The sequence below is a fragment of the Chinchilla lanigera genome, unplaced genomic scaffold (genome assembly GCF_000276665.1).
Source record: "Chinchilla lanigera isolate Chin_1 unplaced genomic scaffold, ChiLan1.0 scaffold00023, whole genome shotgun sequence".
Classification (NCBI taxonomy): domain Eukaryota; kingdom Metazoa; phylum Chordata; class Mammalia; order Rodentia; family Chinchillidae; genus Chinchilla; species Chinchilla lanigera.
In genome coordinates this window covers 18,113,479-18,140,544 of record NW_004955424.1, presented here as the reverse complement: position 1 = coordinate 18,140,544, position 27,066 = coordinate 18,113,479, and the positions used below count along the sequence as shown (strand labels likewise).

Sequence of the window (27,066 nt, the reverse complement as noted above, 5' to 3'; positions counted from 1 at the left end):
ATGTAACATCTGTCTGAATAAATAGCATTAAAAGTGGTAGTGGGGGCAAAGGGGAGAGAGGTGCTCTATCTTCCCAGTGTAAATACACTTCTGTGGCTTACCTGTCAATCTTGTGTTTCCAAAGTTAATTCTTCCTGAGGTTTTTTTGTCTTTAACTATTTGATGAGAAGATTACACTGCTACAGGCCAACTAAAAGGGATGTATTATTTGAACCTTTTCCATTGTTTTTAAAATCATTGTTTGTGTTGTAATCCTTTCAAAGAAGCTAGCCAGTAGCTGCTTTCCTGTTTAAAGAGTAAGCTCTTTGCATTGGCAGATCACCTTCATTTAATCCTCGGAAAGTGCATGCTTAATTCTTAGCAACAAGGCATTTTTAGTATCAAGGGCATATGACTAAGAAAAACTGAATATGGTAAGCAAGCATAAAAATAAGCCTTCGTTGTTTAGGAAGGTAATTGTGTCTTACTCTCAGAACCTTATAAATATCCCACTTGGTACAATTAGCCTCTATAAGCATTTGAACTACTTTGTAGTTGAAATGCTAAGATAGTTAAGAAGGCAAATGAAAGAAGATTTTTCAGGTTGATTCCTCGTAGAGTAGGTTTACGTTTATTGTTAGCATTACTTTGGGGTTATATTGTACTAAAATGTATCCACAATTGTGAATATAAGACTTCAACCAATTTGCTTAAATATTGGAAGCGAGCAGGATATGGAACAAGCATAGCATTGTGGAGAATATCACCGTGGTCCAAGTCAAGTGTAGAGTGCTGCAAAAGCATTGTGCTAATTTTAGCTTACAAAGAGGATGAAGATAAACTGCCTACCGCTAGTTTGCCATATGCTATCCTGGTGATAATATTCAAGTGCAAAATATTCCATAGAGAGTCTTATTGTTTCAGTAAGGGAAGCTTGGGTAAGAGTTAAGCAAATTTCTGCTCAGTAAGTTTATAAGAAATAATGAAGTAAAACAATTCTCAAATGCAGGTAGATGAAATCTGCTAAATTTATTTTGGCTTTATTGACTTTCATGGGAGTTGACAGAATTAGTTTTGTTTATATTTGATCCAATTTTATCTATTTTTCACATGTAAATCTTAAAAATCAATCTGAATAAATATTGATCTCTTTGAGAGAGGTAAGAATACAGTTTGGATTGCATAAAACTGCTTTAAAGACAGCAGCCCTTGAAGTTCAATAAAGGAATAAAGTAATCTGTTCAACTGGTTTTAAAATAACACTTTAAAAAGCCTTTTTAAAAATGAAAAAGTCAAAATCCATTACATTTCCATATTGGGCAAATTCAGCGTCTACGGTTTCACCGAAGAGTGTTTGACCTATTTATCTGTCACTGAGACCACTTCACAGTGAAGGGATTGTTAGTTCCTGCAAAACTGAGAAAAATCCAATGTGCGTAGCGCATTTGCAGATGGGAAAAGACTGTGTAGCCGGATTTGGAGGGTGGGTTGGCTGGAAGCTTTGTGTTAACAACTGGTGAAAAGCTTGACCTTTGTGTGACCTAGGTCAAACAAACGCCCAACTGGAGAGCTCTCCTTTGACATGGATACCTGTTTAGGGAAAGGGGCCAAAAGAGGGAATGGTGATAAAATTTTGTTTTGGACCTACAAGCTTACTTTTTAAAAAAAAGCTTTGGTTAACTGGAGCGTTTTGAGACATGGTGGCCGTATGAAAGTGTTATAAAATGCCATAAGTTTGTTTTGAAAGTATCAAACAGAAAGGATAGGTGACAGGGAGACATCTCTCTCCTTCCTTCCTTCCTTGCTATCTTTTTTTCTTTCTGTCTGTCTTCCTGTCTTTCTACCTGTCTTTCTGTCTTTCCTTCAATGATAGGCAAGGCAACCCCCACCCCCACCCAATGCCATATGATCTGGGTTGCAGTTCACAGAGTTGAATGAATGGACTGAGCTCCCCTGATGGAAACATTTGATAATGTGTAAAATGAAGGCCTTGGCAAGGAGGAGACGGTAAGCGTTCCATTGTTTGTCCCCACACTTTGTTTTTATAGAGGTTCTCACAGGAACAAATAAATTGGAGTAAATAAAAGCAAAATAGCACTGTTAGTCCATATCGTGGCTTCACACATGCTCACAAGTCAACTTTGGCAGGAAACTAGCAGAGGTCTGTTCCCTACCATTTGCGTTGCATCTTTATCTCTCCCGTTCATTGTTTGCCCCTGAGTGCTTAAACCTCAACTTCCCAAGTAAAAGCTTCCTGTTGCTTGCTTTTAAATATAGTTTTGTTACAACAACAAGAAAAAAATGGAGAAGGGTGTTAAGGAAGGCAACTGATGAAAACAAGTGGAATAAAGTAGGTCTAATCCAACAAGGTTACAAAACTCAGGGGCTCAAAGGCAGAAAGCCAGCTACCCTGCATGCAGTCTTAGCCTCTTCAGGTGCACAGCTAGAGGGACCATCTTTATGCCTGCACTTGCGGTCCAAAGTGAAGCAGAACAAAAAGAGGGTTCAGTGTCTCTCACATCAACCATTGCGCTGTGTTTGGTTTCACTTAGTTTTAACTTTTTAGCCTTGTTTGTGGCTGGAATTTTCTGCCCTTTCCGACACAGGATAGAGGGGAACCCATCCTTTATTAATTGTGCTCCTGCTTTGGGATCCTTTAATGTCAATGTATCCAAAAAAGGTATCCATTCCTGTGGAAAATATGGTTCTGATTCCACCTTAATGGGTGGGGGTTACTCATACTTCCTGCAATTTTGTAGGAAAGTGCAGCAGTTTTCTCAGGCCTCGATATAAACAACATTGTTTATGCTCTTTCCACTCTCCTAGTCCTCTGTTTGTACAGGCCCTAAAACAAGTGGGTCTGTTTTACATTTTAGAAATTAGTGCATGTTTTCAGAATCAATCTATCAAGTTAGGCCAAAAAATGCCATAAGAAGGCGTGGTTGGGGGTTACCAAATTCTGGCCTCCAAAAGTTACTTGACAGCCATTTAAAACATTAGCAGAATACTCAGGGGATACATGGTACACTCCTTTAATTCTGTGATGGAAGCAGTTCATTTGGATCCGTCTCCCCTGTTCATTCACTGATCCATGGAAAGCTGTTCCCAGAAATATATTAGCACCACCTATGTGATCTTTTCAAAGGGAATTTCCATTGTGCCAAATTGGGCAGAACATTGTGAAAGCACAGCTTATTGTAGATATTTAATTATGAGTCTGTCATGAGTTGCCAGTAGTAGTGTAAATTAAAATCGGAAAGGAAAGTGTCTCATTAAATGCAAAGGCATGTGGGCATTCGCTTACTTGTGCATGTGCCAATATAGGTGTGAGGAGGAAGGTTGGGTGGGGCGGCAACAGGGGGCACTCTAACACACACACCCTAGAAAGGCCTGAGGGAGCCTGTCTCAGTCCCACAAGAACAGGAGAGGCAGCCAGTGTGCAGGCAGCCCTAAGCCTTTCAGCCTGTGTGAAGCGTCACTGCCCTTATGGATACAACTCCACAAGTCTGCAGGAGTCAGAAAGTAGAACGCGCCTGCAGGTTGTTTTGGCCTGCAGGTTGTTTGGGTGTAGATCTCCTTGACAGGTTTCTAAAGTGGGACTCAGGGAACGTTGAGGTCCTAGTTCTCAATCCAGCTTGGTTTGCTGTGTTCAAAACATAGCCCTTGTGGTCAATACCTCTTTCACTTGGTCGCCCCTGCTCTTGCGAAACTGCCTCCTCAATGCAGCCCAGCAAGTGGCCGTTCTCATCAAGCTGGCTGCAGAAGAAGGGTGCAAATGCTTGTTCCTTGGTGCAGGTGTCACTCTGACGCATGCGAGCCCCCTCAGCTTCTTCCCGCAGACCTCTGCAGCGGAGACCCCTGAGAGCTCCTCAGCTGTCCTATTTGGATGTCTAGGTGGTTCATAGAGATGCTAGTGACCAGTGTGATTAGCGGTTTGCCTCGTTGCTCTAATGAGACTTATGTATTGCCTATGTCCTCGAACATATTACTCCACTGCGTCTTCATAAAGAGAAATCAGAGAAAACTGACATTCCACCAAGGGGGACTTTAAACTTTGGGGGTAGATTTGGGGACTCTGTTGATTGACAGGTCTATACAGCACAAACAAACACATAAGCAAATGACCCGTGGTATTCAAACTCTAAATTTCACAACCTTGGTTTTCCTAAGAGACCACCCGCTATCTCAACACTGTAAAGCAGGTGTAATTTGCAGAAAAGCTGGTATTTACTTTTCTATAGTCCAATCTTGAAGGCGTAAATTGGAGATGAGTCTGGGGCTAAATCATCTGCTCCTCTCCCCTGGCGCTCCCCCAGTGATAGAGTTAACATTTGGATAAAGAAAGCACATGGTTCCGTCTGTTGTGATTCAGCTTCTCCCAACTCAATACAGACTTTGCTATCTTTCCGTGCTATTTGTATCTTGTTTTATAGTTTTGAGTTAGACCTTGATTTGCCTTAAGGACCGAGGGATTTCAGTCTTATTAATATTGTTATTACCATTGTAGTTATTACCTTATAACTGAATTCCCCTTTTTAACCTATATCTTTGGAAAATGATGTTGGTGTTCTTCCACCATTATGTCAATGCTAAAATAAGCTGAGAAGTTATCGTTACTCTTTACATATATTCTGTGGAGTAGTTAAACAGAGCATCCACTTGTTATGATGTTAATTTCCATTCATTGCAAATGAATAGGAAGCAAATATTCCTGACTGCTTGTGTCCACCTTTCACCATACATCATGCCTCCCCTAACAGTAAACCACACAGTCCAGTATCATAAGGACTTTATGATACACTTTTTAATACCCAGAGCAGCTGAAAATTCTGATGTTCTTCATTATATGTAAAATGATTGTTTTTTACTGCTCCTTCTCTGAGTAACCCATACATTGCTTAATCAGACCCATTTGAAGGGAGAGAAGGAAAGGAGGGAGAGAGAGAGAGGGCGAGAGAGAGAGAGACAGAGAGAATTAGCTTATATTTTACTTGGTGGCAATATGTGTAGAATTCAGTTAAAGGACAGTTCTTTAGCCAGTTCATTTTTTTTCTGGAATGTATTATTGCCTTCAGCGTATGTCGGTGGCAGTATGGTAGGCTGTATAGGAACATGGGTTTAATCAGATGAATGAAAGTCACATTTCATTATTCACTTGTGGCCAAAAAATGGAATAATGTGAGGTATTTTCAGCCTTTCTTTCCATCACTTATTTCAACTAACTAGTCACATGTTCTATATGTAACCACTTTTTGCATGTGGAAATGAGAGGTTAGTGAACTTCTAGAATACATGACCAAATGCTTTGTTAAATTTTTCTTTTAATAAATTCTGTGCATTCCATATATATATATATATATATATATATATATATATATATATATATAAAGAGCAGACCAAACTCAGGGTAAAAAAATTAACTTTTTTATCCTGTAGCATAACTTATAAATTTAAACGTACTTTTCTATTGACCCCCAACCACCTTAAATAATCTCAAATAAATCTAAATAGATTCATGATTTCAGTCTGCCATTCATTCAGCAAATACTGACTACCTGCTAGTGCCAGGCCCTGAGGCTATACACAATAAACAAGACCATTTACCATGCTTAAGGAGCTCATAGTTAAGTAGGAATGGTTGCATATAAATAGGTCATGGAAATCTACTGTAATACCTGCTATAACTGTTTGCACTTAGAAAATGCCCCTACCCCTACACTGGGTGATCCTACAGTTCTCCCAAGGGAAGGGACATTTTTACAACATGTCACATTTTCCCAAGAGGCTTTACATATATAATCTCGCTTGTTCCCACACTGTTCTTTCAGTTAGCTAGTTCCCTGTCACCACCACTGTGTTGAGCCAAGGAAGAACTGAGTCACTTCGTGAGGGTGATACAGAGAGTAGCTGACCTGGAGCTTCAGTTCCAGCTCTGACCCTGAGAGGCTGTGCCCAAGGAAGTAGGGAATTTGAAAAGATGAGAAACAGGGGTCCAACGTTGTGAAATCATTCTGACCACGTGGGAATTTGCTGTTGACTCATTGCCAATTTTCACAAGAAACTGAAACCATCATTTTACATGCAGATAGCCTAAGCATACTTCCAAAACTCTCACTTTCCCATTTAATATTTTTTAATAAGGAAAACAAGTCAGTATAGAAGAGAGGCTATTGGCTAGCTGATAGTGACAATGATCACTTGGGCTGGCTTTCATAATTTTGTTTTTCTTCCAAAATAGTCACACGCCATACCTTCAAAGTTTTTTGGCTTCTCTGAAGAAAATCATTCTTCCATGCCATGATGATTCTTTAAAATTACATATATATGTATTTTTCTTTTGTTTTGTTTTTGTTTTTGCAGTGATAGGAATCAAACCTAGGGCTTTGCACATGCTAGGCAAGTACTGTACCACTGAGTTACACCCCTGCTTAAATTATACACACACACAAACACAAAAACATACACACACCTATTTTGGGGAAGTATATCTATACCCTGTGATACAGCTCCTTTCATTTATTCATTCATTCATTTGAGACAGGATCTGGCTAAATTGCCCAGGATGGCTTGAAACTTGCTATCCTCCTGCCTCAGCCTCTAGAGTAGTTGGGATTACAGACATGTACACTATGCTGGGCAAAATCATATTTTAGACTTGATCATACTTGGGTCTTTTAACTAGAGAAGACAGCTAATCTAGCTTTGAATTTGCACTGCTCACCTTTCCTTCCTTTTTGCTCCTACTCAACGATCAGATTGTGTTAGTAATAACTTGCTTTTTCCTCTCGTTGTCTCTACTGCACAGGAGAGCACTTGTTGCCCAAATATTACAGAGATTCCTAACCTATGGAGAGTAACCTTGGAGATGTTTCTGCAAGAAATAACTTTTTGAGTGTGAATGAGACACCAAGAGGCTGGCTATGTTCCCCATGCCCCATTTTGTTATCCAATATGGAAAACATTTTCTCACAGAGCACCTGGATTTGAATGGATGTGACTTGGGGCTGTTTCCCACGTTTGTACGCTAGGAAGCAGGAAACGCCGAGGCTTAGGAGGCTTGCTAGAACTCCACTAACAGAGAGCCCTTTAAGAGGAGGCTGGAACAGGGCAGAAACACTGCCCTTATTAAGAGGAATGTGGCTTTGGAGCACTTAACCTGGATATGGAAGTTGGCCTCTGTGTAGGCAGCTGGGTGGTCCTAGATAGAGTGTCCAAAGGATGTAGCAAGTTCAGGCCTGACGTGTCAGCATGCCCAGTCTGCAAGGTAGGGCCAGCAACGAGGAATTCTAGGCCACAGGCCAACTCAGAAGTCAGGCAGGCCTGCGATTGGCATTCTGAGGTCTTTCTGGGAGGGGAACAATCCCTTAGAGCTGGCAGTTCATGAGAGCAGTATTCAGGCCTGGGAAAGAAGGAGCTCGGTGAGAGGAGGGGAGGGCAATGCTGCTTCCTAGTCAGCTTATTACTGGGGTCCCATCCACACCAGGAAGTTACCAAGAGCAGATGGGGAACGAATCTGTCGGTCTGTGTTATGTAATTCTGTCTCGCTCCAGGTAGATTTCAAGTTTTTGTGCCTCTGGATTCATTGCTCAAAGGCCTTGCCAGCCATGGTCACCGCTCAGTGGATCGACCCCATCTTCGCTGCGGCATTGGGGTCAGTGTGCGAATGTCCTTTAGGCCAGCCTGATGTTTCAGGAGACAGCCTTGTTTGCGTTTCTGCATTCCCACTGTCCCAAGAGAGGATGGTTTTCTTTCTTTTATACATAAACAGTGAGAGGAAAAGTCCCCTGGAGCAATGAGTTGGTCCCTTCCCCCTCTGGCTGAGCAGCCCAGCCTTCCCGTTCAGTGTGACTTTCCCAGTGTCCCACAGCGCACAACAGCCTCTGGAGATGCGGGTGCTCCCCCACTTTTCTATTAGCAGAATTTCAGAATCCTGACGCGGACTTAGAAATGTTTGTATGGTGCTAGAAATATTTGCTTTGCCCTTCTTTGTGTCTCAGGCATGGCCATGTTTGTCATTTCATAGGTGACTCCTCCGAGGCCTCCAAAGCAGGAACAGACCTCACGTTCTAGCTAGTGCAAGATTCCCCTCTGCTTCTTCTTTTGACACAAAGTGCTTTAAAATATGATTTCCTCTTTTGTTTTTTAGAGGCTCATTCAGAAAAATTCCCTCCATTTTTTGGAATGTAGCTCTTTTCGACCGCTGTGTTCCCATTCTGGTGAACTTTCTCTGTATCCATAGACACTTAGGGTTTGTCACTTCTTTGTGTATTTCCCACATGGTTTTCTTGTACCTAACCTTTCCTTTTCCCCGAGCCTCTGGAGCACTCACATGCCAGCCCAGGACCATGTGCTTCTGTGTCTCTTCTACTCTGGGTAAAGTGGCTCCGATTCAGGGAGGATTTTTGCCAGAAGTGAGGCCAGGCAGCAGAGAAGAGCGACTGTTACCACCCTGGAAGAGCTTGTGAGGTTAAGGATGCACCTTCATTGATATTATCTAATCTAAGGAGACTAAATGGAGAGCATAGTTCTACAGTGATTAGGAAGTTAGCCTGGAGCCAGATCTGAGTTCAAATCCACAAAGAGCTCCAATTTCCTTATCTGTGTAGCAGCCTGTGCTGATTTCCTTATCTGTGGACTAGAGCTATTGCAAGCATTAAATAAGATAATTCAGAAAAGCACTTATCAAGTTGTATGACCTCTGTGCAGCCCACAATCATCAGTTCATGTTGTTTCTGTTACTAGTAAAACAGCCTTTGAAAAATCTGTAACAAATGAATATAGAAGAAACTGAATTTTTTATTTTATTTTGCTGTGATAATTTTTTCAGCTTCCAAAGTCTTTGTAAGCATTATTGGACCTAAGGTCAATGTCATCTATGGTTTAAGACACCTAGCAATTGTTCAATAATTGTTTTAGTATTTCTGTTATTCTTATTATCTAGCTAAGACATGAAAAGTTAGCCTTGTGTTTCTATAGTACATCTCATTTGTCTTGTATCTTGAGGATATTTTCTGGAATGGTAGAATTTTTCTCCATGTTAGTGAAAAAACAAAAAAATGAAAAACAACTTTGCTAATTGCAACTGCTGCAGAAATATCGTTTACATGACAAAGGACAAGTGAATATGAATTAATCTCTTTCCTTTGGGAAATAAGCATTTTTACAGTAGTCTCCCTAATCTCCAGTTTTACTTCTCCCACTTTCAATTACCCAAGGTCATCTTTGGTCCAAAAATATTAAGTGACAATTCCAAAAATAAATAACTCTCAAATTTTAAGGAAGGTTTTATTATGGTATGTTGTTACAATTACTTGATTTTATTGTTGTTAGTCTCTTACTGTGTCTAATTTATAAATTAAACTTTATCCTAAGGATGTATACATAGAAAAAGCACAGTATATATAGGGTTTAGGAATGCAAGGGCCAGTGCACTGGTGAAAATTTCTTTCCAGTGTATCTCCATCCTCCAGTAGGCTGCCATCGTGGGGCAGTGGGGCTGTTCAAGCAGCACAGCCACTTATTTTACTCTGAAATACACCTGAAAAACTTTACTCTAGGGTTTCTCAGGAGGAAAAGGAAGAAAAGGGAGGGTAAGGGAGGGAAGGAAAAAGAAGGGAAGGGGAGGGGACAGGAAGAAAAGGAAAGGGACAAGAAGGAAAGGAAAGGAAGGGAAAGGGAAGGGAAGGGGAGGAGAGGAAAAGTGAAAGGAAAGGAAAGGAAAGGAAAGGAAAGGAAAGGAAAGGAAAGGAAAGGAAAGGAAAGGAAAGGAAAGGAAAGGGTGATATGAAATGATAGGATAGTCAGTGTAACTGTTTTGGAAAAGTTTGGCTCCTAGGAAAGGGAATGGGATGGGAAACAAAGATAAGAATAGCAATAATTGTTTTAAAGGTTGGGTGAAGAGTTCAGATGTCCCCTTGCTCAGAGGAAGCACTCTCTAGCAAAATAAACGTAAACACTCATCCACTGAGCTAAGCCACTGTTGGCAGGTGAAATGTCAAGCATTTCTAAGAGGCTGGTTTTCCTTGGTGTGCCTAACAACTCTTAAGATGCAAGTACTATTCCTAGGTTCTCTGTTTCCAGAGGGGCAGAGAAGAGGATTAGAGAGGTTGAATAACTTCCCTGGGGTCTTGCAGCTATTATATGGTGATTAGTGGGATTTATATATACCCCGACAATCCAACTTATGGGGCTAAACTGTCCTCTTGTGGTACATTCAAGGAAGGAGGCAAAAGAATGTGGTCTCCTACAAGATAGGGAGACAGAGGGGAGAGAGGCTGTGGCACTAAGAGGAAGAGGTGTCATTCATCCTGAAAGAATAATTTAAGACTAATCTGATATCACAGGTCAGTGACATCACCTACTCAGAGTGAGGACCTGGTAGCCTTGTTGCCATTCTTGCCCAGCAGGGACAGGTAGTGTCCATTGCATGGGATGAAGGAGGGCTAGCCACATTTTCCTCTTTAGCAAGGCGTACAGATGTTCTCGACATGCTTTCTGGCCTTCTTTGCCCATGAGGGGAGCATTCTCTATAACTGTGCTAAAATGGACAGTGTGATCTTTGGACTTGCCCCCTAGCACTTGGAAACCCTGGGAGCCTGTGTGAACTGCAGAATCTCAAGCTCCTCCACTGCTGAATTTGAATCTGCAGTTTAACCAGATGCCAGGTGCTGTGTATGCACGTGAAAGTTTGAGTACCACCGCTCTAGAAAGTTAGTTTTATCTTACCGTGCCCACCAAACTCAAGGTACCGCTTTGCAAAGTGTGCTTATTTTGAAAGGCAAGCACTTGCCTCTAACGATCTGAGTGACTGATATGAGTGGCACTACTAATCCACAAAAGAACTGGAGGCTCCTTCATCAAAGGAAAGAAGGTCTGATGAAATAATAGATACATGCTAGTAGTGTACAAACCTCTGCTTTAGAAACTGTTGGGGTTTTAGGCGACTTTATAATAAGAGTAACAGCCTTTATTTTTTCCAAATTATTTTTCATTCATTGTTCTTCTAACTATACTTAATATCTCTTCATTCACCCCAAATATTTACTACTCCAGGCTTCATGACCTAGTTCCATCCTACTGTGCTTCAAAGAAAGCTAACTGCACAGGATAGCAGCAGGAGCAGCAGCAGCACCACCACCACCACAACCACCTCACTTGGCCTTTTCTCTCCTTTACCTTCTGCCTTACCCCCAGGATCTTCTTCTTTGCTGAGTCCAACTGTCTCATTCTTTCTGTTTCACCTTCAGCTGTCTGGTGTCTCTACCTGCACACACCTTTATCTTCTCTCACACTCGGATACCACTGAGAACAGAATCAATAGTGCAGTATGAAAAAGAGATTGCCCGTGAGTGCCTGGAGAGGAGATTCCCTGAATGCCAGGGAGAACTGTAGAATGGACTGGGTGCAGCACATTGAAACAATTCATAGTCATCATTGCTGTGAAACCTGTGCTCTGTCCTGCCACACAAAACAGTGGAGAGGGCACAGAAGAGTTCCTGTGGAATACAGATATGTTATCGTGGTTTCTCTGGTGTCATCTAAGAGTAATGTGGTCCAGGGAAATAGAATCCTACTGTTTAAAGTATTACAACTTGTAATGATACTTTGATGAAAATATTTTCGGGCTGAACATATGCTCTATGAGGTCTGACTATAACAAATGTTTTTAAATATAATTTAAAGTCCGTAGACACATGAGTTATAGTACTGTGCTATAAATTTTCTTCACGCAGTCTCCTAAGCATTTTATAGGACTGCTTTTCAATATGCTAAAGGGCCCTACTGTACAATGCTTCTTAGATTCTTATTTTTCCCTCTGTTTATTATGTTGTACTTTTATAAAGCTCTCAGCCTACAAACTAGAAGGTAGGAAACTTTTTTTTCTGATTGAGGATCTAATGGTCATTTCTCTGCAGAAAGTATGAGTTTTGACCATACCAATCTATAGTTCTAATCCAGTGTTTCTCAAACTTGATTATATAAAAATTACTAATCCACCTCTAAAACATTAGTTTGATTGGTCTCCAGTGCTGGGTAGGCACCAAGGAGTTGTAAGAGCTACCACATGATTCTATATGTGGCCAAAGGGGAGGACCTAAACTGGCTTTCTAAACTGGATTTTGGAAACGTGTTTTTAAATCCAACTTTTGAAGTGTATTTTACATAATTGAGTTTGTTGAAAAAGTGACCTTCTAGATAAATAAGTGCTAGTCTGTCTGTGTAAAGTGCATGTGTATTCACACATACATGCATGCATAATACCAAGCACACGTGCAGAGCACTACAGAAGTTTAAAAATAAGCTTTTGGAGAAATTTCCAAAATAAATCTCATTTCCACTCCTCTCCTCCTCCTCCTCCTCTTCCTTCTCTTCTTCTCTCTCTTCCTCCCTTTCTCCCTCCCTCTCCCCTTATCCTGTGTTACATCAGACTTTTCTGAAAAGAATCTTATTTTTGTGGTTCTATAGAAATTTATGACCACTCATTAATATAGGATTTATATACATTTTAGGGAGAGTATTTCAAATGAATTTGTATTATTACTAAAAGCACAAAATGCTTTCTGAGCTGTTCATTCAAAATAAGTTTATGACTTTCTGCTGTTTTACTTGTACATTTACAAGTATATTTTCAAAAACCTGAAAAAAATCATTCTTTTTACTGTTATTGTAAATATATATATTTCAGTAATATTCTTGCAATGTATTCATATCCTGAAGGTTCTAAGATTCCATCAAGGAATTATGCTGTGTTTGCAGGGATTTTCCATGGTGTTTAGTTGTTTAAAAAATGTTGAATGGATGAAAAATGAGTAAAATTTGGATTTTTTTCTTTCCTAGTCATCATTACTATTTGTCTTCTGTGTGTAGGCAACTAATTTGTTGTTGTTCCCCTGAAGGCAATTCAAGCTAAAAAGTCATATTAAATTACTAGAAAAAGGTATTCCTATCTGAAAAGAACAAAGTATGATGATTCAAGGAGAAAAAAAACCTTGGAAAATTAACCCAATTTCTTTGCACATGTTGTATGTGTTTACAGTCTTCTACTTATATAAAAGTATGAGCACTGACCAACTCTGAAAATTCTTGCATTCTTTGAAGTTAGAGTCCACTGTCTTGATTTAATCCCCCCAAATACACAGTAAGATTTTGGAGATTTTTTTGGTGTGTTTGTGTGTGTGTGTGTGTGTGTGTGTACGCGTGTGCACACACACACACAATTCAGTAAATATTTTTATTTTTTTATTAATATTTTATTTTCATAAAAATTCAGTAAATATTTTTATTCTGGGTCCCAGTTATTTTGTTGGCTTATTTCCATATTTTTCACCCAGTTATGTTTTCTACGTTATTTGTGTTGACAGTGAAGAATCATGAAGTGATAGAAGCTTAGTTGCATGTGTTATTTATAGCAAAGAAGTTATTCCAAATTTATTTCAACAGGCTGGCAATCCCTGACTTATAAACACCCAAATTATGAATGACCTACATATACACACGAATATTCAACCTAGCTCTCTGGCTCATATTCCCACTGTGTTATATCCACAGAACCATCCGCTGTCAAGACGATTTCTGTAAAAAATGTTGAGTGTTCAGAAACACATGGTTTTCCAAATCTAGACATAGGGGAGGTGGCAAATTGAGAGAGAGGAAGAGCGATGTAACAATCCATTTGGAAATATCCTGGGCTCTTTCATGAGCGTGGCATCTGTTGATTTACAAAACAAAACATTTTCTCCAACACAACATATGTGTTTTAAAAACCCTTACTTGTTTACTTTGTCTGAAACTCTGCCATTTAAAGAGTCGTAGTCATTTCTTTCCACACATCTACTTTTAGAATGCCCTAGACTTTGGGCAGGATGAGGAGTGCATCCGTCATTCTTTCCGCATCAGAATTGTTCTTTTGGATGGCTTTGCACCTAAAATCTGGCTTGGATCAACAAGCAGACAAGGACGGACACTTTGACTGTTGGGAGTTGATGAGGGTGAATTCAGAGCTAGAGAAGACAGGTCTAGGGAGCGGGGGTAAGAGCCTCTTCCAGGTGTTGACCTCCTGCACCTTTCAGGGAAGGGGTGCTACACAGCAGAAGAGAGACACAGAGCAATGACACTCACTTTTAATATTTTCCTATGCCTACTCTATGCACAGGAACATGAGAGGAAACGACTTCTTCTACCTTTTGACTTCGCACTCTGAGGGCTCATATGTCACTGGGTGCTTCAACCACTTAAATGAATTACTTTGCATTTGCTGAGCTGGCCTTGGAGCCCAACACTGTTCATAACTTGCTTTTATGTGAAAATATGTCCCAAATGTCCAAGACACCTACTTATCAATCACTGTCAGAATGTAATCAATGTCTGAGTTGAGATCTACCTAAATGGACTCATTGCTTTCCATCGTCCTCTGTGCTTCAGTCTGGTTGGAATTGGGGGATAGGTGACGATGAACCGGAAGAATTCATTACATTGAAGAGTAAGGCTTTGTTGATAAAATTTAGGTAATATGAGTGCCTGTCATGCCAATGCCAGAGAAATAGACACAACTCTTAGAGCCCTGGGGATAAACACGCAGATGTCCCTCTATGGCCTTGCTCTTCTTAGTCCTTTATCCTATTCTTCGCTGTCCCAGGTTCCTTCTCCACAGTTGTGTCTTGCTACAGGTGCAAGGCCTTTGTACTGCTCTTCCAGTCATCTGGGACACTCTCCTTTGCCTTCTGCCCTTTTAGGCTGCCCACCACCCCTCACTGGCTTTTTCCCACCCTTCAGATCTCTCCAACCTAGATCAATGCCTTTATTTTACACACTCATGGATTTGTATTTCTTTCTGGTCAAGTGCTTCAGTTTGCATCTGCACATTTCTTAGTGTGATTATTTTGTTTAACATTTGCTCCCTCCAAGTGGAATGCTTGGTAGAAACCGAAATTCTCCCTACGTTGTTCACTATTTGTGTCCCCAGTGTTGGCATAGTGTTTGGGACATAGGAGTTCAACGCATTTTTGTTAAAGAGGTGGATGAATAGTAAGAGTGGCTGTTAATGTGACAGGAGATCACATATATGGGGCTCGTTTTTAAATGACACATTTTTACCCTTTAGAAAAGGAAGATAATGCAGTCATAGAAAGAGGGATTTTCTGCAGGCTCTGATTTTCCAGTTCTTCTTTTAGGTTTGTTTCTCTCTGTGCATTAAATAAAGGGGAAAAAGGTTGTGAGCTCATTCCACAATGGTTACCTATTACGAATTTCTTGACAGCATTTGACAAACTTAAATTCAAATAGGAAGAGAAAGTCTCGTGGCAAGTCTCTGAGGAGACAACTGTAGGAAGCATAGCAAGCCGTTTTTTAAGGAAGTGCCAATAAGTTCATCTTCTCTCCTTCTGTCCCGAGCTCCATCTTTCTCCTCAGCATCATTGGTGTGTTGGTACCGTGGGGCATTTGTTAAGCTTCTGGTAGAACTTAGCATGGCTATAGCGTGTACCCACACCTAACTCTTTATTTTGGTTTTCAAAAGAATCACCTCAGAATTTTCAGGAAAGCTGTGGGTAGTAGTACAAAATACATGAGAATGTTCTTTTGTTGTTTTTCTTTGATCAACTGTGAATCACTTTGAACTAAGAACAAGGAAACCTTAAACACCTAAGGATGAGAAGCGATATGAAAGGGAGGCCAAGGAGTTAACAGAATCCTAATTAAAATGCAACATACACAGTAATCAATGGATTTTGACTCTTACACATTTGTATATTAGTTTCAAGATGTGCAGATACCTGAAGTGCACTGTGTTTCTCTGGAAAATGTGTGGTAAGATTTAAGAGTTGAAATGTATTTTAATATATGTAACAAAAGTTTTCCTAGTGTTCCCTAGGATCCTATGACATTTCCTCTGCTCCCTAGTGTCAGATACTAAGATCCTCAGCATACCTCTTGCTGAAAACTTGCTGAGACAGTGTGCAGGAAAGGCTGGTACCATCATTGGGAAAAACCAAGGAAATTCAGAGTTTTATGGGATACAGATGTTTAAAGTGTGAGTCTGGAGTTCAAGCTCAGGAAAAATTGTTTGCATAGGAACAACTGCTTCTTTGCTGTAGTAAAATGGAGAGGTGTGTAAAGGCAGGAGATATTCAGGAATTAATTCATTAGGAAAAATACAGGCAGAAGCACATAACCTTTGCTTTATTTTTAAAAGCTGAACTCAGAAAAAATGCACAAACAAGATACTGAGTGAGGTAAACCATTGTAAGTGATCATAGAGGTGGAAATAGTGGTGCCTTTCAGAAGGGCTATGGCAAACATGAAGAATTCTGATACCTTAACTTGTAGTCTGTTCTTTATCCAAGATGAACGTCTAGTTCCAAGGAAGCATTCTAGAGAGCATTTGGAGAATGCATTTCTTTTATGTTTGCTGATAGTTATTTATCAAATTCCATTGATGAATATTTTTCAAGAGCTTAATTTGTATGTGTCTCAGAAAGAAATGTAAGAAGTAATAACTGCAATTATGCTTTTCTCCATGCAATGAAAAAAGAATGCATTTATTCATTCACTCTTTCATTGATAAACAATGGACATATTGTACCCATTACATATGGATAACACTGCAGTTAGAGAACAAAGAGGTGTATGACTTGGTTGCTGCTTTCAGATATGCTATAGCTGGGTCCAGAGGACATACGTAGGAGTCAGTTGTCCTGGAAGAGGACAGTGTGTAAAGGAGCCTGGAGGGATGTTGGGAGAAGAAAAATTACTCAAGGGTGGGGCTTGCAGGGGTATCATTAGACCAATCAGAATCCAGCAAATGTTTCCTGTAGGATGTGGCAGTTGAGCTGCACCTTAAAGGTCACCAAAAAGCTGGCCATGTTGTGGGGAAAAGGAAGGAAAGGCTGCCATAGGGGCAAGGACTTAGCCTGAGGAAACATGACCAATCAGAGAGCCACATGTGGGTGATGAGAACTTCAAGTGGGCTCAGGACCAGGTGGGATGGTGAGTGCCTATGTACAGAGGCTGGAAAGACACCCAGGAGAGAGATCATGAAGGGCCCTCCATACCAGGCTAAAAAGTCTGACCTTTATCCTGAAGGCAGAAGGGAGCCACAGAAGGATTTTAAGTGCCAGGGTGATATGATCAAATATGTGCTTTAGAAAAATGATTCTGGCAGCTATTGTGCATTCGAAATGAAGACAAAACACCTCCTTAAGACCTCTGAAGTATTCTAGCTGGTTCCTGAGGAAGGAATGTCCATAAATCTCACCACTTATCTTCTTAACATAACACAGAAAAGTTATCCTACCTGACTTCTCCACCAGAACGTGGAGAAGGAGATTTGAGGTAGTTTTTACATTTCCCATAACACTCCTGGATATGCAGCGCACTACAGAGCAAACCCGTCCTTTTCACACTGACAAGACATTTGTACCAGCAGCCACTAGAAAGGCAGGAACATTCTACACATTTTAGAGGCAAGTCGCCATATATTCTCATTATAGATATGCTATGGAGGAAACACACAGGAGTAAATGGAAACCCTCTTTGTTGTCCTTTCTTTTTGCCATCAATCACAGTACACCATAATATTCCTCTCTGTGTGAAAATTTAGCCACCGTTCACCTAGAGGTATATTTTCACCTGCTTCTGTACCACTTAGACAGCTTTCAAAGCAAAGTAGAATTCCACAGCATTGAAAGTCAGGATTATCAGTGTCTTTGATTGTTGACTTCAGGTTCACTTCAGAACAAGCACTCTATTCCTAAATACTGCAAGAGGAGAAAAGAAAATAGTACAGATAGGATATGTCTCACACCTATGGGGTCCTCAAAACAAAACCATAGATGAAAGTATTCTTGAATCTATGGTGGCTTCTAGCTTGGCTTCCAGCCAAACAAAAGGGTGCAAAACCTTACACGTGCATTTGCCCTGGCAGTTGAAAGTTCATACCCCTCATTAGGGGTTTTGCCTCTGTGACGTAGAGTGCCCTGTGAAGGACAACCCATTTTACTTCTACCTGAGGGCCCACCGGCGCAAGGAGTTCCAATCAGTTATGATGTAAATCCTAGGTGAGTTTTTTTGGTGTGTGTGAGTGTGGGTGGGTGTTTTTTCACCTCACTCCCAGCAGGATTTTGGGAATTGCAGCCCTAGGCGGAGAGAGGGAGTTAGTAGGGGGAGAAAAATGGAAGCAGAGCTTTGACCTGCCAGAGAGGATCCCCTGCTGACACGGTCAGTCTGACCCATTGAATGGCCTGAATACGATAAATGCCGCTTTATCCCGCCTTGAAAGGCAGGAGATAGCACAGTCTAAATGCCCGGGCATGCTTAAATAGGCGACTGGGATGTTTGAGTTGAGCATGTTTGAAATCTGAGCTCTCTGACAGCCTGGGAGCTGCCACAGGTCACCTGCCTTGCTCCATAGGGACAGGCCCAGGTCTCACAAGAAATTGTCCGTAGACGAATTGTAGTACAAATTCCTTTCTTTGTTGGCTGGCCTCTTTCACTAGACCATGGCCTATAAAATTTTGTAAAAACAATTCTTAAATATTATTTGAAAGGGCAAATGGCCCACGCTGAAAGATTTGACAGTTTGACATACAGTGCATGGTTTTGATAGCTCGGAAACTGCAAAGTGTGGCCAAGATTCTCCTCCTGCTTGTTAGAAGCTGGGTGTTTTTTAAATAGTGTCTTGTTGCTGTGCAGAGTTCCTTTGCTCTGTGCAATCTGACAGGCAATGAGTCTGCTTCAGTGATCTTAAATCCTTTTAGACTAATTTGAAAGAGAGCCGAAAAATAGTTAGCACCTTTGAATCCAGGGCCCAAGAGCACAGAACCAGGTATTGCCAATTAAAGAGCCAGTCAGAGAATCATATCAAGTTACATTGCCCTCAACTCTTCCAATAGCAGGGGGGAGGTACATAGCAGGGGGGAGGTACGGAGAGAGACTGAGAAAGAGGGAAGGAGAGAGAGAGAGAGAGAGAGAGAGAGAGACCGAGAGAGACTGAGAGAGACTGAGAGAGACCGAGGGAGACCCAGTGTCCCTTCAGTGAGGGGGAAGAAAGGGACCTGAATGGTGGTCTTATTGGAGCCCAGAGGTGGCAGGGAGTGGATTTCTGCATTAGAACGATACATTTGTACAGCCAGTGTGTGCCCAGGGCCCGCTGGCTGCCTCCGCATAGCCAAAGGCCATTTCCAGGAGCCTCTGGCCCCACAGTCACTGGCCTACTAGTTAATTGCCACACGGACTTCATGACACATGGGCAGATAATATGACATTTTCGGTTTCTGTCACTAGCAAACGCCACAACGTTGCTTGCACTAGTTGCTAAGAAGCTGTCAAAAACCATTAGCAGTTGGCTAAAGTTGCCCTATGGCATTTCCTCATAGCATCAGCAAAATGAGCATAAATCACCCACTGGAGCCTACTGCTATCCTAATGAGGCTGTAAGCTTGTTTATGGACTAGCATCATTTTTATGATTATTTCCACCTTTTCAGTTTGCCTTCATTTGGCGGCAGAAGAAGTCAGCTCCAGGAATGAAGTCACTGCTGACATTTTACAAATGTGGTTCAGAGCTGCTGCCTGCTGCCGTGTGGTCGGCCGGCGGTTTTCCAAGTTTGTTTAGTGATCTTAAAAATAAAAAAAGGAAATAAATCCTCCAGAGACTGCAGAGAGGTGACTGTATCAAATTGCAGAGTGAATGGAAATGCTAAAGGTACAATTGACCATTTAGACTCTCCTCTGAGGTCGAGACGTTCTGAGATCAATTTTCAATTTTCGAAAGTGGAAGAGGTTAAACAATTTATTAAAATCTCTGAAAGTGTTTGCTTTGAGAATAGTCTGTTTTATTATGCTCTTCTCCTTCCCCATCTTCTCCATTTCCCTAACTGTGTCGGAAAGGAGCAGGGTTTATTGTTTTAGGCTTTTCTGAACATGCACCAGTATTTACACTGGATTGAAAGCATTTGCTTCCAATGAAAATCTTGTCTTAGATTACAACCCAGCAGTGTAATTTCCCTCCCAGATGGGAGTAAAGTAGCTGTATTTGCCTAAAAACAGTAGGAAGAACAAACTGTGCATTAAGCCAAGGCTGTTTTTGGCTTGAGCTAATGATGTAATAGAAACCTTTTATTCGGGAGAGGTCACTGCCAGGGACTGAAGGGGGTGATCTGGCTCCTGCTTGAAAGGTTTCCCCATTGTATGTACATAAGTCTTCACTTAAAAAATTCTGTTCCTAATGCTTCTGCTTTCATACAGCAGAAATAAACAGGAAAGGTTCTGGTGAGTGTTACACATGGAATGCAGAAAGCCTTCCTCTCCTAATGGAGTATATAATTCAGGTGCCCTCCAGGCACGCTTTCAGGAATTCTTTTGCCTGAGGTAATGGGAAGCTGAGGCTGCTTTAAGGCCTTGATTATCTATTGATGCACAAAGCTGGAAAAAAGTCATCTCCACTGGATTATAGTAGATATTTCCATAAATTATCAATGAATTCTCTTCTAGGCAGGCACTAGGCATTGCTTACTAAATTAATCTGAGGGGGTTTGAGATGGATAAGAACGCTATTTTTTTTTTAGAGGTGGAAAACAATCATGGAGAGGTAGGGAAATGCAGTCATGTTAGGTTAGAAGCGTTTCATGTTTAATCAATGATCAAGTAATATATTTATTTTCCTTGGCTACCTTTTGCATATTGAAAGTGGATTAGCCCATGGAAATTTGAAATCTTTGGAGTTGTTTTCTTTTCTCATGTTTTTTTAATGAATTGTTATTTTATATGGTGAATTGCTTCTCTGTATAAAAAGCCTCTTTAAATACTGGACTTTCAAAGAATTTATTAGGCAAACCCAAGGGGATTTCTCATAAAACACTCGGTTATGCAAATAAAGACCTCAGTAGGGTGGAAGGGGCATTGATTTAAGGATGTGGGTGTCTGGTCCGGTTCAAGACCCAGAAGCGCCACACTATAGCCACGTGACCTTGAACCAGCCACAAAACACAGGACTTTCTTCACTGAGGCAGTGATGACTTGAGGTTTGGGGGTCTTCATGATCTTTTCATCAGAACTCAGGCTATGATTCTGTCTAACTTTAACAATGTATATTAAAGATTATAAATATAGTACAGTTATGGACTTTAATAAAAGCTTAAACTCAGTAAGTTCTGCAAAAGTTTTGTATTTGTGGCATACACCATAAGAATAGTAGTAATGTTCAAATTAGTCTGTTCCTCACCCAGTGAAGGTTTTCACATTTACCTCAGTATGTCAAGGCAACTGAAAAAAAAACAAAAAAACAAAACTTGGAGGGCATCTTCTTTTCCCAAGGAACGGGGAAGATCTCCTGAGGCAACTGTTAAGAACAACTGATTGGTTACAACATAACTCCTATAAATTAAGACTGAGTAACTGAAATCAAAATAGAGAATTCTTTCTGTCTGTAGGACCTCACAAATGGAAATGAGCAATACACAAGCTCATGAACCTATGTAAAAGAATCAGAAGCTATTTCCAATGTACAGTCACTGGGAAACTTGTCTTACCAAGGTATCAGGTTCTTCGGGGTATGTAGATGCTCTCCAATGACTTATAAAGCCAGCAAATGTGTTTTGGGATGTATTCCTTACCTCACCTCTAAGCCTGGCCTTTGTAGCTCTTCTTTTGGGGCTCAGATCAACCTGCTCATTTGCTAAGAGCCGGTATTTCCAGTGGAGAGTGTGGCCCCAAGAAGCTCAGTGGAAGAGAGTTTGACAGAAGCTTAGCTACTTATGTGTGGGTTGAATCCATTGTTTTCCCTTTTGATTTTGTTGCCAAGACAGAAAATACCTACCTCCCATTTGGACCTTGTGACTTACTTTGGACACTGTGATTTTATAGGTGGAAATTTCATTTTTTTCTTATCAAATATAGCACTATAAAGGAATACCATTTTTTTATTTCATGGTATCACACAGCCAAAATATCTTCTAGGAAAAAAAAACTATTTTAATTTTACAACAAAAATCCATTTAAAAAATGATCTAGCACAAAAGAATATGTTACTAGGTTGTTTTTCCGTGACAAAAATTTAAACCTAGACTTTTAGATACTGCTTGTGTTATTAGTGTAATATGATTCCAGCTTGTTTATTTAGCATTACTTTATTTCATTTAAATAGTAATTGTTTTCTAATTAAAGTACTATGACAGGCTTTTTCCCTTACTAAACTTAATGCTCTTTCTATTATAAGAAAATTTATATTCTATTTGAAGCATTCCTATGTCAAACTGCTTATATGATGGATTACCTACATTTCTCCATCCTAGTTCAAATAGTCTCCAGATAAGTCACTGGTGGAAATAATTGATATCTTAAACGCATCTTCTTACAAGTTGATATCAATGACTATATGTGGGGTTCAATACCCAGACAGTGACAGTGTCACTGGTATGGCTGCCATCATATTTTAAATGCCCAGTAGAGTTACACATAACGTGTCTCAGTTATACATATTGGAATAATTACCATGGCAACAAAGCCACTAAAGAGATTGGATATTTCCTTCCATTCCCTTTGACCTTTAGCACTGTTCTTTGGAAGATTTCTTTAGACCTGATTACTTTTGAGCCTAGGTCTTGTTCTTTCTCTTTGTCTTGAAAAAAAAAAAGTACCAAAGAAACTATTAATCATTTAAATTGCTCTTTTGGTTTTGTTTATATCCAAAGGCATTCTATTTGAATAAAGCATGTCAAGGTAGCATCAGTCAAAATTTGATTCACTATGTTTGCAGGTGATGGCTTGGACAACAGTGTAGCTTCCCCCAGCACAGGTGACGATGATGACCCTGATAAGGACAAAAAGCGTCACAAAAAGCGTGGCATCTTTCCCAAAGTAGCCACAAATATCATGAGGGCGTGGCTGTTCCAGCATCTAACAGTAAGTGGATTCTAAATGACATATGTAAACTAAATATGGGCAATGACCAGTTTTGATAGAGAAAAAAGTGATCCCTCTGGACTTGCAATATTTCATAAACCACTGTGTTCTCACAGTTTTTGCTGAAGTATTAGTTCTTGTTTCCTAGCTCCATACCCCAAATAAGGAATTTTGTTTGAAGATCTCTATTGCAATTTTGTTAACTTTCATGAATTATAAGGTTGAGGAGTTTGTGTGCACTTGTGATTTTTTTAAGTATGTATGTTAATGATGTTGCTTTTACTAAGTGTGATGCTGAAGTACTTAAAACAAACCACTACCGAAAAGAAAGTGAGAGGAATCCAGACAGAAAGGCTTAATATCATTAGTGAGTGCTTCAGTGGACCTTAACAGTGAAGGGTCCACAAAAACTTAAATCAAGTTGCAATGGCGAGCTGATCACATCAGTTTCTGTTAAGTGGCTTGAATATACCCGATCCCATTACAAAATATCCGTGTGAGTCAGAGCTCCCCAGTGAAAGTTGTCCCTGCACTTAGAACTGTAAAGGAAAACAGCAATATATAGTCACTCTTCCTGTGCAGTCCCTTGTGACTTTTCAAGCAGAGTAACAGTTTATATTGTCTGTGTGAGCATTGCTGTTTTCACTGCAGGAATTCTCCTGGAGATGTGAGAAACTAGAGTTTTGGGCTTTATGCCACAGGGGGATTTGTTTCGTTTGGTTATTGTTCTGAATAAATTTCATGTTCAAAATATTTACAATCATAATATTTTGGTGGATATTTTTGTAAGTGCATACAGATTTAATGACATCTAAAGAAGAAGACAAAATGAAAATTTATGGACAAAATAATATTTTTAAAATCAGCAAGACTGTTGACCAGGAGATTTTCAATAATAGAAACAAAGGATAATTTGTTGTAGCATAAGGTTGTAGCGTAGCTACATAGATGAATGCATGTTAAAAACTTGACTTTTTTTAAATGTCAGGAGCAAATCTTTATGTTACTATTTTTAGCTTAGTTTGCTTTTCTTAAAAATCATCCTCCCCCCAAATATCAGGGTTAATTCTGCACCGTCACAAATATTTCTGTAGACAATTAACTCTCACTCTTTTGCTCCAAGTCATGTTACTCCGTGAGTGGTCCTGGTGGAGAGGTAAACTTGGGGGATGTTTGAAGGCCACCTTGGTTCTAGAACTCCAAGTAGAGACTATACCTTCAATAATACTTAAAAGGTATAAGTTAACCTATATTTTCCAATATTGGTGAGTAACATAAAAACTCAAGAGCATCAGGAGAAGAGAGACAACAGAGAGAGAGAGAAAAAAAGTTAGTTTCTTCTCTCCTCTTCTTATAAATCCAAATATCTAGATTGCTGAGCATTTTAGAGTAAACTTCAGAGGTTGGTTAATGCTAGAAGTTAGTCAAAGATTCAGATTGGTGTAGCTGTTTTGACAGTGACATCATATTAGGCTTACCTAGATCTGACCATTACTTATCTGACACTTGTTGCATGTATGTAAATATTTGAAATCTATACCTTGTACAAGTTTCCTATTGAGGAAACCATTAGTGAACAGGGTGGGGGAGGGGAGGGAGGACTGGGATAAGCAGGGCATATCATAACAAACAATAGTGTGACATTTAGATAAGAAGGACAGTTAGTCAAAGGTGCCTGCGAGGGTGCTGATATTTCATCACCAGAGCTACGCAGCTAACTACTGTGGTTTGTGGGGATGAAATGAAGATAGCCCCGAAATCTAAATCAAACTACTTCTATTTCCTGTCCTACTGGGAAGAATGAATAGATTCTTCAGCCCCTGTCTCAATCTCTGAAGGAGCTTTGGCTTTGCCTGAAGTTTAGGTGCCCCTGAATAAAATATAATCAAATATTGGTTCAGATAGAATCAGGAGAGAGAAGCAAGTTATTTTATTCATCTGCCAGTTTTTCTGTTTTTCTAAGCTGTACCCTTGTGAAGAACCTTGCAGAGAGCTCTATCATTTTAAACATACACACACACACACACACACACACACACACACACACAGAAAAAAAAAATCCTTTCTAATAGTGTGATTTTACCTGCATTGCAATGCTTATGTGGACTCTACATTGTTGGGGCAAATATAATAGAAATTATTCATGAGCTGCCTGATTTCTTGAAGCCTGGCTAGTTGCCTTCAGTGTCAGGATTTTTGCTGGCCTGTGTCTCTGCCCTGGAAGGGGAAGTCCATTCTTCTCCCAAACACAAAAGGATGGACTCTCTGGCTTTCTATGAATGTTCACAGAAGTTGCCTTATGGTTTCCAGGGGGTATTTCTATCCCCCTGCCCACTCTAGTGCCATCTGCACATATGGAAATATGGATAATGATAACAATCTCTGAAAAGCTAATTGCTCGTACAACATCATCTCAAAAGCAGAGTGAAGAGTTGAAAATTTTTCCCCCATTCTGTCTCTCAATAAGAAAGATTCCCTCCCACCCCTCTAATTTCAAGAGTAAACAGATTTCCATCCACATGTGCAGACTTCCCTTTGTTTTTCCTATCCTCTGGACTTCTTAGGTATGTTTATAGTCAGTAGCTAATTCCAATAAAGTCTGTGGAAAGAGTATAGATTTTAAAGAGAGTTTTATTATTGTTTGTCCAAATGTAAGTAACAACTGATGTCTCAGTACTAATCTTTTAGTAGCTTTAAGTTCAGAGAGATCTTCAAGGATGTACAATTCATTAGGGAGACTGTGTGCAAGTTTTAAATGATTATGAGATTATGAGATTAATGCTATTTATGTGGAAAATCCTTTCTGAATTTTTGTTCAATATAAAGGAGCAGTTGAAACGCTGGCTAGTTAAAACAATGGCAATAACAATTTATTAGGAAATTGTAAATGAGTCTTTTTAAATGCCAAAAGGTTATTCTCAAACCTCACACATCTTACTGAAAGCAAATTGTTATTGTTTTCTTTTTAAAATAAATGGATCAATCCTTTCATTGAGTTTATTCAGTTAAAAAAATCTGCCCCTGAAAGGGCTTTCAAGCATTTTTGTGTTAGAGGAGTAGAATAGGCCCTGAATAAAAAACCTTTCTGGATTTGCACCCCAGCTGCATGAGAAGAAAAATGTGCTGGTCTGTAGTTATCCACAGGTAGATTTAATCAGTAGCACATTTTACTACTCCAAAGAGAGAACTAAAAGCTCCTTTTTGGATTCCGTCTCTAGCAAGTTGAACTGCACATACTTGTGTATAATGAAAACAGTAAAAGAAAAGGAAACAGGTTTTAAAGTTTGGTGATTATGGAGCGAAAGGAAATTTTAGTGTGGCACATTTCCAGCTCAGTCTTAGTTGGACATTTGCCAGGACTGATAGTAGAGAAGGTCTCTTAAAAACAAAACAAAAAAAAACAGTTCCCTGGAACTGAAAAGAATGACTGACATGATTTAGATAATAAGAGAAAATTAGAAAGAAGAAAAAGCACTTATTAATAGAAATGTTTCCATTTGCCTGAAGATAAATTATTACAAACAATTAAAAAGTGCTTAATATTTGCATCTAGTCACAATCAGCTCAGAGACATGTCACATCAAAGTTTTTTTCCCCCTTTTTAAGTCATTATTCCAACTGTAACAGCCTACTATGCCATAGTGCTTAAGCTAGTCATGTTTTGAATATTATGTTTCTTTAGTGCATCATCATACAAAGATATGTATTCAAGAGCCTAGTGAAAATGAGCAAAAGGAGTCAATGAGGTAAAAATCATGGGTCTTTTTTCTTTTTTGCTTCCCTTCCTATCGTATAGCAGTTTCAAATATAATCTTGATAGAAAAGCACTTATCATGATTTTTCTTTAAAATATGCAGCAACTACATTTTTCTGCTCCAAGTCACTATGTATCCCTGGAATCCTGAAAGTTAGAAAGAGGGAAGTATTTAAAATGCACACCTGCAGATTCAGGTGAAAAAAAGCATTCAAGAGTCAATATTTGCCATTGATAGCTGGGGAAGTGACTCTGAAGGTTAACTGGGGGAGGTGTCCTGAAGGTGAAATTATTTTTATTCACATTCTGTGTGACTGCCCATCCTTCCACTGATCTTGGGGATCTCTCCAGTTGAGCCTTGCAACTGTGACAAATTTTGTTTCTAAACCAGATACACATATTTGCTATGTGATTTTGTTTTCTTTTATTTCTTTAATT

The 27,066-nt window shown here is 39.8% G+C and overlaps 1 protein-coding gene across 2 annotated transcripts in view; it reads left to right on the top strand.

Annotated features, from left to right (window-relative positions):
- Positions 1-27,066, top strand: part of Meis1 (Meis homeobox 1) — a 129,927-nt gene that overhangs the window by 49,881 nt on the left and 52,980 nt on the right. For both annotated transcript variants that reach the window (XM_005385683.2, XM_005385686.2), the window contains exon 8: positions 22,729-22,874. In XM_005385683.2, the coding sequence (XP_005385740.1) occupies positions 22,729-22,874 (146 nt within the window). The remainder of the gene's footprint in view (positions 1-22,728; positions 22,875-27,066) is intronic.